A 14,816-nucleotide genomic window follows, 5' to 3' on the forward strand; every position below is an offset into this window, starting at 1 on the left:
TTAAGGCAGGACTGTTAGGAGAACCACAGTACTGCAATCAATCTTACCTTGAAAATATTTGCAGTTATAAAACATAGGGGTGAGGCTGATTTCTGGTATTTATTTATGATGTACAGTTTTGAATAGGAAATGTTTACCCCTCGACTTGATGCTGGACTCCATATCCTATCATCCTTGAACACTGGCTGTGTTGCTGGATGCTGATGGAAACTGGAGTTCAATGTTTGCTTATTCTTCTTAAGTACGAAGCACCATTTTGCAATGGTAATCCTCCTAGTCCATGGCAAGGCCCAAAGTCGGTCTGGTACAAAATGGAGCATCATACCCCCTCAAAAAAATAATTCTCTACTACTCACTTTGGCCACTGTAAAACAATCCAGAAATTTCCACTTCTGGAAAAGCGAGAAGGCATTTTGGAAAATGGTCCCTGGACCCTTGACTAGATATTCCCCAAGTTTCAGAAGAAACACCATCAAGCCAGATAATGGGAAAACCAAAGGGGGAAAAAGGTGGGTTGCAAAGGAAATAAACAATTAACCAACTACATAAATTCAGTTCATAATACCTCTGGTTTACAAATGTGGGATATTGAGCGTCTATATCCACGATTCAAAAAGCCAGGAAATGGCCCATTATTGCTGCATAATATTGTGCCCAGCTATTGTACATAGCAAGGGGCAGCCTGAATGTTTCACAACACCAATGTCAGAAGTCCAGATGGTCTCTACAGGATACCCTATCATTCACAAAGTGACACCACACAGGAGAAAATCCCCAAAGCTGACTCCCACCCCCATCAGTTAACCACATCTCACCCAAACATATAGCAATTAATTGTCAGACTGTTTGTCAACAACTGCAGCAACAAGATGCCACCCAATATTTATTGTGCAGCAATAATAAAAGAAAGGTGATATACAGAATAATGTCCGTCCGTCCGTCCGTCCGTCCGTCCGTCCGCCCGCCCGCCCGCCCGCCCACCCACCCACCCATCCATCCATCCATCCATCCATCCATCCATCCATCTATCTATCTATCTATCTATCTATCTATCTATCTATCTATCTATCTATCTATCTATCTATCTATCTATCTATCTATCTATCTATCTATCTATCTATCTATCTGGATGGGGAAAATCATTAAGGGCACTATGTTCCCAAGGAGAACATGACCTCTATTTTAAAATTCATCATAAATAGCTTTAGGGGAGGGGCTCCACATGAAAATGGGAAGGGGAGAGTAGAAATTGAGGAGAGCTGATAAGAATGTTATATAAGGTGAATGATTTTACAGCAGTTGGATTTTTAAAAATTTTTTTGATAAGACTGATTTCTGCCTTGCTACTTCATGTCACCCCAAAGGACGAAAAGCTACCGATGATCAAGCCACCCAAATACTGGATTTATTTCCTGACAGCATTGTAGTTAACAATTCATTGAGCTGTATAATATATTTAACAATATGAATTACTAACAAAAAAAATTAATGCAGTTCCCATCAGATTTTAAAAACACATTCCTCAATATACAAATGGAGCCAAACGGGACTAATTTATTTTAAATTATTAAAGATTTCAACTGCTTTTATATTGGTTTTCTCTGTAGTGGAAACCCACAGTTTGGAATTCCCTCCACACTTCTGAAATTTATATATCCATTGAACCCTTCTTCGGGGAAAACACTTAACATCCAGCATGACACAGGCAGGGAAAAAGGTGTTGTTGATCAACATGGAAAAGCCTGCCAAATCTGGAGGGCCCCAAGTTTCTCCTTCAAGCTCCAGTGATCCAAAAGCACACCACAGGATAAGAGAACATGGTGCCCTTTAGATGTTTTGGATTATAACTCCTGTAATCCCTGGACATTCGCATGATGGGTAAGTTTACGTGAATTGCATTCTGAAAACACAGAGAAAGAGTGGGGAAGGAAAGCTCTTGACACATGAAAAGAGAGAAAAATCGTATCAGATTCAGGATAAAGGACAGATGGTTCTACAGAGAATATTAGACATGTGATATTTAGATGCCCAAGTTGACGCGTCTAATGTTTCTTTCTCATTGAAAATCGCTTCTGGCTTGAAAAGTGTGAAGAAATACCAATGAGATTTACAAGAGAATCAGCAAGTTTTTGTTTTTCATCGAATCAATATGTCAGATTCAGTGCAAGATGCAGAGTGAGTGAGAGAGGGAAAGAGAGAGAGCACAAGCTCATTAAAACTTGAAGACATCCATATATTTTTGCTTTATGTTAGAACAAAAGCTCTTTAGAACTAGATATATGAGCATATTGAACCTCAGGGAAATATTCTTGTCAGAAAAGTGACAGGACGACTTCTATTAAGAAATATGTTTCAAAAACAATTTTTTGCCCCTTCTCCACCTTGCCTATGTTGCAGTTCTGTTTCTACAGATCTCTGCCATGAAAAGATAGAAATGAAACATTCTACAAATGTCATACACTGTTATTGGTTGGTACAATGGACAGTCCAATTAAGCACATTTGATTGATTTCATCAGTAGTTTCCAACCTTGGGTCCCCAAATGTTCTTGGACTACAACTCCCAGGTAATGCTGGCCAGTACAGACAGCAGTGAAGGCCTCTAGGGACCCAGGGCTAGAAAGTGTGGGGTGTAAGGGCAGGTAAGGCAAGATATCCTCCATGGGTTTCCCCCAGAGCTACAAGGGGTAAGGGCTAGGCTGGAGGCGGGGTTCTGGGGAAAGTAACGTAAATCAGTAAGTCTTCTCTGCTCTGGCCTCCACCCTCTGCTGTTGCTGCCACCCACTGTCCTTCCTGTCTGGATCCAATCCACAAATGTGCCTGGACCACATGAAAGAGGTGTCCCCCGCCCCCCTTTAGACTTCTCTTCCTTTCTTCCAAAATAAGCAGTCGTGTTAGGTAAAGGTAAAGGTTCCCCTCGACAATTTTAGTCCAGTCGTGTTCAACTCTAGGGGGCGGTGCTCATCCCCGTTTCCAAGCCATAGAGCCAGCGTTTTCTCCAAAGACAATATTCTGTGGTCACATGGCCAGTGCGACTTAGACACGGAACGCTGTTACCTTCCCACTGAGGTGGTCCCTATTGATCTACTTGCATTTGCATGCTTTCGAACCGCTAGGTTGGCGGGAGCTGAGACAAGCGACGGGAGCTCACTCCGTCATGTGGATTCGATCTTACAACTGCTGGTCTTCTGACCTTGCAGCACAGAGGCTTCTGCGGTTTAGCCCACAGCGCCACCACGTCCACAAGCAGTCGTGTTACCGTGCCATAAAAATGTCACAATCATAAATTTAATATCGATAAATTCATATTAATTTTCAACTTCCACTGATTGTACCTGTTGACTATTGGTCTCACGCTGGCATTTAGCCTTAGATGCGTTTGTAAGCAACCCAGTTCCAAGGAGACCTGGAATGAGTCAAAGAGGGCATAGAGCCATTAAGAAGGCCCCTGGTAGGTCTGAGGCTAGCGGTGGGCCCTGCCCTGCCAAGACTGGTCGCAGCTGGGCGGGTTGGGAAGATAGAGTGGTAACAGCCATCTACGGCTTCAGGTTTATTTCTTACCTATCTTGCACAGATGGACATATATTAGTGACATATAATGGTCCTTTACAATTCAAGATGAGGAAACTGTTTTTTGTTGTCCTGCCCTATTTCTATTATTTCCTCATAAAATTACATGTCATAAGACTTCTATCATATCTTTCTTAAAAAAAATTATACGGAATAAATGAGATTAATAAATCAATTCATAATCTAACAAACCAATTTATACCTCACCTTTCTTCTCAAAGCAGCTAGCAATAAACCAAATAAGAATAAGTTCATTTTTAAAAACGTAATTTAAAAGAATTACTAAGCAATTTGAAACATATTGCCTCTTCAGAGGATAGGAGTGCTACAGAGACTGGCAAAACGTTAGGAAGAATCTTCAGAACACGGCCAAAGTGCCCGAAAAACCCACAACAACCAATTTAAAATAAATCATTATGGAACAAAGTAAAGAAAAGGCAATGTCCCTTTTACCCAACTTGACTTCTAAAAGGCCTAACCAATCATATAGTGTAGGGTGAAATCCTGCCGCTGTAAATGACACTGTGTAAGGCTGATGACACCATCAGCTGCAGAGATTTTTTTTGGAAATAAAACATTTTCAGTTTCTTACCCCAAGGTTTCTTCCCCAAGGCTGCTGTGAAACAGATTTCATTTTTGGGAAGCCATTGGAGGCTGCAGGATGGGAGAGGGAAGTTTTTAGCTAAAGCTGCTGTTGCTGTGTTAGTTTTACTGGTGGTGGATATATTTTTCACTCAGAGTCCCCCAATGGTTTCCTGATGATGAAAGGAATTCCATAGGAGTCTCAGAGGAGAAATCCGAAATGTTTCATTTTCAAAAAATCACTGTGGCTGGTTTATGTTTATGATGTTCACTGCTCTGACTACTTTTTGGGGGGAAAAGCAGTGAAACAAATAATTGATTATTCTTTTATTACAAAACCAATGGGTGGTGTAACTAGAAAAGCTAATGGCTATATGCTAACTGAATTCATAAAATTCAGGTTACCACAGTGTTGTCCAAAAGATAGCCACATTTTTCCCTCTTTCATTTTGTCTATAAAATATATAAAACTGGTACAAAAATAGTCCAATTACCCTTAAAAGGAAAAAAAGAATGTGATTTTATTTCTCTAAAAACATGCAACCCTTTTTAATATATTAGAGTACAGTGGTGCCTTGCTTGACGAAGATAATCCGTTCCAGCAAAATCGTTGTAGAACGAAATCGTCGTCAAGCGAAAGTAAAAATCCCATTGAAATGCACCACTGTATTCTTACTAACACGCATGGACACTCTTTATCACATACACACACTGGATTGTGAAGATTCCATAGCAGCCACTGCAAAACATTCTGGGGGCAATGCAAGACAGATAAATATCATTCAGTGTCCATGGCTAAAGGTAGCTATCTTTTGAGAGTTACTTACATAAAAAAGGGCACCAGCTGAATAAGAGTCTCTTTTTTGGGATTAGCAGTGAATTCTGGCAGAGTCTGGATGACTTTATTCATAACATTTCTTAAGTAATTCTGTAACTGTTTCCGTCGTTCCTCTACAAACTTGGCATCCTAAGAGAATAAATAAAAAGAAACCAGAACATTAGCACAGAATTTGATTTTCATGTCAAGCAAAACCACTAACTGTTATTACTGGTCTCATGAATCTCTCTGTGTGTTTGTTTAAAGGTCCCATCAGGGCAAAAGTACAGCTCAAATTTGGGGGAAAGTTAGTCGTTTTGCACCACATTCTCAAGAATTTGTACTTTTTGAACTCTGGAGTTAATTATGGTCCAAAAAACTAACTTTCCCAAGTTCTGCTACAGCTGAAGTGCACAATGTACAATGCATTGCAGAGAGGTTTTGAAAATCCCCATACCAATGCAATAGCTAAACAGCTGCCCTTTCATATAACCGAGGCAGAAAAATATGGGACCTTCTAGAAGATCTGGACTACAGTTGCCATCAGCCCTAGCCAGCCTACTGGGGGTGGGGAGGACATTCCAATAATATCTGGAAGGCCACACATTTTCAATCCCTGATACAACCTGAGCATTGTGTAGTGATCACAAAAATGAATGAATTATATTTATATTTAATTTCTTCAAATGAATCTAAGGTAGCATATCTGGCTTTACTCCTAACTTGATCTTCCCAACAGCCCTCTGAGGTAGGTTAATTTGAGACAGTACTCAAGATTATCAAGTGAATTTTATGCCTCACTGGAAATCTGAACTTGGATTTCCAAAGTCCTTTTAAGACAGGGTGGGGGACCTTCTCAGTGGTTACCTGTACGTGGTAGATGGTGTCCCTGTTCACATAATCCATGGGTACATGTACTGTATATGGGCCCAAACATTTATCCACATATATGAGCCCCATTCACACCCATTCACATATCAGTGTAAACCCAGGGTAAGGAATATTTTCCAGCCCTAGAGTTTATTTATTTGAAATATTTTAACCTCAAGTTTCTCCTTCAAAAGGACCCAAGGCAACTGACATTATATAAAAGACAATATATAAAAGCTAAAAACAGTAAGTACAAAGACAAATATTCTATTAAATAAAATAAATACTAAAAACACATTTAAAAGGAACAAGGGACAGCATTCCATTAAATTAAAAAACGTCTCAGAGAGCTGGTCACTAGGGGAACACCTGTCTGAAGAGGAAGATCTTCATACGCTTGATGAAGAACAATAAAAAGATGGGGCCAGCTCGGCCTCTTGTGGGAGGGAGTTCCAGAGTTCTGAAGCAGTGACACAAAAGGGCCTCTCCTGCGTCCCTATCAAATGCACCTGTGGTGGTAGCAGGACTGAGAGAAAGGCCTCTGCAGATGATCTTAACTGTTGGGTTGGCTCATCAAGGTAAATGAAGCCCTCAAGTTTCATTGACTCTTAGAAACCCTTCCAGAAGACATCATCCAGGGATTCTGTACCAGCATGTGTGACTCCAGATTCGGGGAAAGAGTGCAGATTCTCTTGAAATGAACATGGATGGGGCATGAAAACAGGACTGTCATGTCCTCCCACATCTTAAAAATGGGTTTAACACCTCCCAATATTGTTTTCTTATGAAACAAGAAATCAAGCTAAGGATTACATTTACATCTGCACAAACTGGTGCACCACAACTTCCTTGAGTCTGTTCCAATTCAGCTCCTAATGTTTCACTCAGCAACACAATAGGAGGAAAACATCTGGATCGGAGCCCAGAATGGAAAATATCAAAAAGCCTTTTGTAATCACTTAATGAACTTCTAGTGGTTCATAATCCTGCTATGCTTGCTAAAGCTTTTTGCAACGATACAATTACCATTTACGCAACTGTCTACAACTTGTGTCCCCTTCTTTTCCAATCCAAAAAGAAGCCTTGAGTTTCAAAGGAAGGCAAAATTGGGGGGGGGGGGGAGGGATGAAGCCTGCTTGATGATTCTTTATTTGAAAAGACAGGACATAATATTCTAAGATGCAACTAAGATGCAAGTCATCTCTATTGGTTAGGATCACTGTCAGAAAGGCACAGATTCCTCCTCATTGTGCCTCCTTGACAGTGGCTAGACTTTATGATCCATAAAGGGTCTGCAGTTGTAAGATATTGTTATTTTTAAGAGCTTTCAATCAAAAAGAAGATTGTACTGTAATTTTATACATTTTAAGGTCCCACCAGATCACACCACAAATCTCAGGGGTTTGACTGGTTCTCTGTTACAGTGGGGTCTTGACTTGAGAACTTAATCCGTATTGGAAGGCGGTTCTCAAGTCAAAAAGTCTGTAAGTCAAGTCTCCATTGACCTACAGTGCATTGAAAACCGATTAATCCCGTAACAGGCTGTTTTTGTTCCATTTTGGTTTTTTTCTGGTCTGTAAGTCAAATCTCAGTCTGCAAGTCAAACCTAAATTTTGCGGCCAGAGAAGTCTGTAACTCAAAAAGTCTGTAAGTCAAGCCGTCTGTAAGTCAAGGGTCCACTGTATTACAAAACACCATAATGGAAAAGAAAAAGGGAGGTCTAGAATTGATAGATATTGGGGGGGATTTACCATGTCAATAAAGACCATCTATACCAAAGAAAAAGCTAAAATCAAAATAAATGGAGATTTTACAAAAGACATTCAAATACAGAAAGGGACAAGACAGGGCTGTCCATTATCTCCATCATCATTTATACTCTCAATGAGCAAATTAGGAAAAATAAAAACTTAAGAGGGGTGAAAATAAAGGGAGAAGAATATAAATTACAGGCATTTGTCAATGGTTTAATTTTTATTCTGGAAGAACCCAATAAATCTAATGATGAGCTGATGGAAATATTAATGAATTTTGGGGAAATGGCGGGAATGAAAGTGAATTGGCAGAAAACAAACATTCTAGGCAAAAGTATTCGAACAGACAAGATTCATAAATTGATAGACATGACAGGCTTCCAAAAGGAAAAAAAGAGTTAAATATTTGGGAATCCAAATGACAAATAAGACAAGCACATTAACAAAGTACAACTACATGAAACTTTTTAAAGGAGATACAGAGAGATTTGGAAAAGTGGAATAAACTACAACTGTCATTGATGGGAAGAACAGCGATAATCAAAATGAATGTGCTACCAAAACTGATCTTTCTTTGCCAGGCAATACGAAGGACGTTAAAGCAAACACTTCTTCAGATCTCTAACAAAAAAAAAAATGAAATTTGTTTGGCAAGGAAAAAACCTGAGGATTAAAGTGAAAGCACTACAAAACTCTAAAAGGGCGGGTTTTGGTCTCCTAGATTGGAATATCTACTATAGGGCCGGTGTACTGGCCTGGATTAAAGAATGGATTAATTTGGATAACGAGAGATTGCTTAAACTGGAAGGACATGACCTTAGCCTGGGGTGACATGCTTTTGTATGGTATCAAAAAGTTTAAATACCATAAAGTCTTCAATAATCATATGATAGGAAAGTACTGTATTTGTTATGGATTTGGAACAGACACAAAAACAAATGTATAGCAGAATTCCGAGATGGGTGTCGTCATTAGAAGCATTTATTCAGCCAGTCTTAATGGACTCAACAAAACGTCTGAGGTATAGAGACTTGCTTAGGAAAATCTAGAGGAGCAAGAGGAGCAGAAAGTCTTTATAGATTGGTGGAGAATCTATAAAGACTCAAGATATGTTAAATTTGTATTTTAAATCATATTTTGTTTAATTTATCTTTTAATATTTAACTTATTGTGTTTTTAAATTGTGTGAATTTTAAGGTTGGGAGCTGCTTTGGGTCCCTTTTTGGGAGAAATGTGGCATTATTATTATTATTATTATTATTATTATTATTGTTATTATTATTGTTATTATTATTATTATTATTATTATTATTATTATTATTATTATTATTATTATTATTATTATTATTATTATTATTATTATTAATGATAATAATATGTAAAAGATAAAACAATGGGCTTTTATGAAGAAAACTATTGCTAGGGACAAATGATAAAATAGTTAAAAGAATATATGAATATCTCTTAAATATGAAAATGAAAGATAAAGTGGTGAAAGACTATGATAAAATGGGCACAAAATATTGGTCATAATATTCATTAGAACATTGGACACAAATTTGGAAGAATAATATTACAAAATCATAGAAAATGTCAAAGAAAAAAATATATAACATGTTTTATAGATGGCATATGACTCCAGCTAAACTGTCTAAAATGTATGAAAATGTTTCCAACAAGTATTGGAAATGTAAAATTCAGGAGGGTCCTTTTTATCATATCTGGTGAACATGTAGGGAAGCAAAAAATTACTGCAGAGAAGTACATGAAATGTTACCAAAAATTGTATCTTGTGCGATACTATTTAAACCGGAATTGTTTCTATTGAATATTATGCCTTAGATAAATAAATGAGATATTTGATAATAACATGTATTTACTGCAGCTAGGATACTATATGGGAAATATTGGAAGAAAGCAGAAATACCGTCCCTGGAACTGTTGACAGGAAAGATACTGGAAGTGGCGGAGATGGCTGTACTAAAAGAAGGACTAAATGAAAGGTCATCTCAAAAATGACAAAAAAAAACTGGGAATGATTTTATAGCTGGACTTCAAATATGGATTGGAAAGTATAGATAAAAGAAGAATGTGAAGGTCCAACTAGGGAACGGTCCAAGATCAGTAACTATAGCAATTCTGGCGAAACTTGTTAATTTTTTGTTTGTTTGTTTGTTATCTTCCTCTCTAGCATAACTGTATAAGTGGATATAAAAATACTCTCTCGCTCTCCGGAATTTTTCCTTTCCCCCACCCACATCTATTCCCCCTACTCCCAATCCTATTCCCAATGAAAATGAATAATTTTTTAAAAAATAAATTAAAAACGTAGGTTTGAGCAACGTATTATGCAAAAGTTAGGTTTATGTGTATGAAAATGCAAACTGAACGATAGATTGCATCAAGGTGAGTAAGAAATTGAAATTATTCTAAGGAGAACAACAAATATTGGCTAATTGGCTAAACATATGACATGCACACAGAGAGAGAGAGAGAGAGAGAGATTGAGATAGTTTTTTTAAATGTCAGTTTAAAGACTCTCAAAGGGGCCATGGATGTTCATTGAATAGGAAAAGTTTGTGAATTTACTTAATGATCTTGCAAAAATCACTTTGGGAGTTTTATGCACATTTGTCAGAAAGTTAATAAAAAGCATGAGTGAAAAGATCCTCCACTGGGAAATTATTATTAGTTCCTAAAATGATCCTTAGTCCATGATCTGAGAACATAACATATGCAATACATTTGTTAAGATGCAACTTATAAATCAGCTGCACTGTAAAAAATCTCTACAGTTCTAAAATTATAAAGTTGCATCTTAACAAATGTATATATATATATATATATATTAGCTAAATGTGATTTATCTGATTTTATTCTTCAATAAATATTGTTCATGAATTTGTGTACCTTGGCTCAACAATCTCTGACACTCTCCCTAGATGTCGAGCTGGATAAACGCATTGGGAAAGCAGCTACCATGTTCTCTAGACTCACAAAGAGAGTATGGCTTAATAAGAAGTTGAAGGCATACACCAAAATCCAGGTCTATAGATCCTGTGTCCTGAGCACACTCCTATACTGCAGCGAGTCCTGGACCCTTTGTGCACGGCAGGAGAGGAAGCTGAACACCTTCCATATGCGTTGTCTCCGATGCATTTTTGGTATCACCTGGCAGGACAAAGTTCCAAATAGAGTAGTCCTAGAACGAGCTGGAATTTTCAGCATGTATACAATATGGAAACAGCGCCGTCTACGTTGGCTTGGGCACGTTGTGAGAATGGCTGATGGTCGGATTCCAAAAGATCTCCTGTATGGAGAATTAGTGCAGGGAAATCGCCCCAGAGGGAGACCATAGCTGTGTTACAGGGACATCTGCAAGCGGGATCTGAAGGCAGCAGACCGAGGCGCAAAGAGGCAGTCCCAAAACAAGCAAAACCAGGGAGCTGGACAGGGGACAGATTGGATTTGTCTCCAGTGTGGAAGGGATGGTCACTCTCAAATTTGCCTTCTCAGCCACACAAGACACTGTTCCAAGACCTCCATACAGAGCACGATACCATAGTCTCTCGAAACTGAAGGATGCCTACTTTCTTCAATAGTTTTGTAAACTGTACTGAGTGTTATCTTTTAGTTGAATTGTAGGGTATAAATGTAATAAATAAATACTCACTGAAATCCTATTTGTGCAACTATGGGCAGCCTTTAGTAGTCACAAAACATCCCCAGATCAAGTGACAGCATTCCCAACCCCAGTGGCTGGATTGATGGTGGCAGTTTTGGGTTACTAAAGGCTTCCCCCTTCTCATGAGGTTCTTAAGGGCTCCCTCCCTGTCCCCAGAACAAAAAGGAGCCTTAGGGAGCTTTGGAACCTGAAGAAGGATAAAGATAATTTTATTACGGTCTAGGACCAGCAAGACTAGAACAATATAAAATAAATACATACAGCTGCAATTTCATAAAACTAAGCAGAATTATAAATTTTCCATTAAAAACCTAAAACAAGCCCTTCTTCCAAATTAATAACACCATAATCAGCTAAGCTGACTCTGTATCTTTAAAAGAAATGAAACCTCGGCCAGTGTTATGTTTTAAAAGCATTATATTGTCCATCCTAGATTGTAACCTGAACATCTGGTCGTGAATAGCTATTGCTGCAGCACAGAATTTGGCCACCTGTCTTGTAATTGTCAGAGAGTAGCCACTGTACATAATGCTCCTCTGATCTCCCAGGAGATTTACAGATAATAGGAAGTAAAAGCTCCATACGTAAATCCCGATAGCAAGTACCATATAAGAGAACATGACCAACTGATTCGACTTTGTCACTATTACAAGGGCAGAACCTGAAGAAGGGGAATAGTCAGCTGTGCATTTAATTTAAATTAAATGTAATTAAATATTATCATCACAGGGTGATGACATAATTCTAGCTGTATGGTATAAAATTATGCCAATGGGATTGCAGCCAATATTTGAACTGTAAATATCTTTAAGAAAAAAGGATCACAGGTGGGGTGCTGTCACCATTATACCTCTTTCATCTGTAGCCTCTCTTTTAGTTTCCTTGCATTTTAATAGGAGTGGGATGTGTGAAAGCCATTTTCTCAGCCCATGCTCTTCCAGATCAAAATTACCGTATTTTTCGCACCATAAGACGCACTTTCCCCCCACAAAACAGGGGTATGGAAAGTCTGTGCGTCTTATGGAGCGAAGAAAACAGATTATATTTTCCTGTTTTCTTCTCCTAAAAAATTGGTGCGTCTTATGGAGCGAAAAATACGGTAATATTGGAGCCAGGAAGGGAGGATTGCCACTCCTAGATGACTCTGGAGTGGGGCATCTCCCCTAAATCATGGGGCGGGCCTCCTTTGCGTGTGTGCGTGTCTGTGTGTGTGCGCGCACACGTGTTTATTCAAAACTGGAAGTCGGGTTCTAGACACTTGTAGTTTTGAAAAAATGGAAAGAAATCACATTTGAGGTGCGGTAGTTTCCTAGTAAGCAAGACTAGCTCTGGACACCTGGGTCTTGCTCATCCCTTGTGGGGGTACCATTCCTAAGGTTGCTAAGCCACATGGGTGTTGTAGTGAGGGAAAACTCTCCTAGCATTCTGTGGCTGCTTCTGAGGGGAGGCGCTGCCATCATTCTCCCTCCTTCTCATTATTATAGAGAGCTTGCTATAGAGGCCTTTCCTTAGGCCAATAAGAGGGCTTGGTTAATTGCCTTTCTCCAGACCAACCCTAATGTAACCATTGTCCTATCTGGACCCTGTCTACTATCTGTAATGCTGTCACTACCTGTGACCTTGTAACGTTAATAAAAGGACAGTCTCCTGGTGGCAGAGAGAGACAACATCGCAGAGGGACAGACGACTTCTCATTCTGCTTCTTTGCTGAGTCGCCCACCAGGAGGACTACCGGCAGACATCCATCTGTGTGTGTGGCTAACTTCTTTAATCTATTGCTAAGAGACTCTTTGCTATCCTATCACCACAAAGCCCATCAGCCTGCTCATTGCCTGAACCCCAACAATCCCTGGCATAGAATGTTGGGGGTGTTCTTACTACAGACCAGGCAGAAGCTTGGTCAGAGACTATAATGCAGAAATATACTATTGCTAACTTCTGGTAAGTGAAGATGCTGGTTCTTTGTAGCTCTTTCACCCCAGCAGTTAGCGAGTGTGCAATTGGAGGAGGCTTCGGACTGCCTGGTAAGGTAAGGGGCTGCTTTATGCCTTTTAAAAACTGTTCTGGGTGGGTTTTGCAGCATGGTTTTGGGTGGGGAGGGGTTATGTTTCTGTGCTATGATGGATCTTGGGGGACTGGTTTGTTTTTTGGTATCTTTCCCCATTTCCAATGGGTCTTGGGGGGTTTGTTTGTTGGAGTTTTTTCCCCCATTTCCGATGGGTCTTGGGAGATTTGTTTGTTTGCTGGTGCTTTGCTTTCCCCCCATTTCCTACCTGTCTTGCATGTTTCGCTTGCTTTTTGCTTTGCTTTTCACCCAATTCTGATCTGTCTTGCATGCTCTGCTTGCTTTTCTTCTCCCCCCCCCCCCGGCCAGAAGCGATTAATCACATTTCCAATGGGTCTTGCAGTGTTGTTGTTGTGACTTTTTTCTTCGGCCGTAATGGATTAATTGCATTTGAATGCATTTCAATGGGAAATGGTGCTTCGACTTACGACCATTTCGAGTTACGCCCATCTTCCGGAAAAGATTAAGTTCATAAATCGAGGCACCGCTGTATTTCATTCAAGATGCTGCTTCCTTTGCAGCAAGATTCTGAACGCAGCATGATTTTCAATCCGATAATCTAAACAGGTAATTAAAGATGTTTTCCCTTAAATGGACATCTTGATTATAGGACACTGCTGATGTTCAAAGAGAACATTCTTTTATAAATGCCATCATTTGCAGCTCAAGTTGGCAGAATCAGTCACAAATGAAAGCAGTCTAACTCTACAAAGGCCAAAAGATAATTTTAATTTATGGCAACAAAAAAGTGGATCAAACTTCAAACACTAACCCCACGGGGATAACAAGTAATAGGGGTGTAGTTTTAGAAGAGGCTGATATGTTAGCCTGCAATAGCATCTCAGGCAAAAACAAAAGAAAAATAATATCTTTTCTTTGTTTATTTGTTTGTTTGTTCCTGCCTGAGACTATAATATGGGAACATACCCCAAATCACTCAGAGCATCCCCTGCTGGATTTATAGACTTCTATCAAATATAAGAACAATTTTCAATACATTTTACTCTTTGCAAGTAATTTCCAAATTTATGCTATAAAACAAACAGAAATGTTCTCGATGTACTGGAAAGATTGGCATTATAAGTCTTAAGAAAAAAAAAGGGGGGGAAAAATCTTCTCATGGATGTTATTCAGCCTGAAAGCTCAGCTTATCTTTGTTCTCCCCAATCATCCTCTACAATAATGCATCAAGTTGCTTGGATACTCCACGGTTCACTGAGCTGTATCACCGTTGATGACAATCATCCATCTCTTTTCATGGCTTTCACCTTGATCTCACACCTCACAAATATGACAGTGTTTATTCACACACACACACGCAAAACTCCCACTTTTTCTTTGATGGGCTCTTATTACTACAGCATTCCATTTGCAACTTACCAACACATTATTTCAACACAGAACTGCTGCTGCTGCTGCCACCTTTCTCTCAGGTCATCCTCCCCCAATCTTTGCTGCTGCAGGTAGCCACCCC

The 14,816-nt window shown here is 39.2% G+C and overlaps 1 protein-coding gene across 1 annotated transcript in view; it reads right to left on the minus strand.

Annotated features, from left to right (window-relative positions):
* SNX29 (sorting nexin 29) overlaps nucleotides 1-14,816 on the minus strand; it is a 203,211-nt gene that overhangs the window by 33,779 nt on the left and 154,616 nt on the right. The window contains exon 20 of the mRNA XM_072982829.2: nucleotides 4,979-5,118. Within this exon, the coding sequence (XP_072838930.2) occupies nucleotides 4,979-5,118 (140 nt within the window). The remainder of the gene's footprint in view (nucleotides 1-4,978; nucleotides 5,119-14,816) is intronic.

The sequence above is a fragment of the Pogona vitticeps genome, chromosome 13 (assembly GCF_051106095.1).
Source record: "Pogona vitticeps strain Pit_001003342236 chromosome 13, PviZW2.1, whole genome shotgun sequence".
In the NCBI taxonomy this organism is placed as follows: domain Eukaryota; kingdom Metazoa; phylum Chordata; class Lepidosauria; order Squamata; family Agamidae; genus Pogona; species Pogona vitticeps.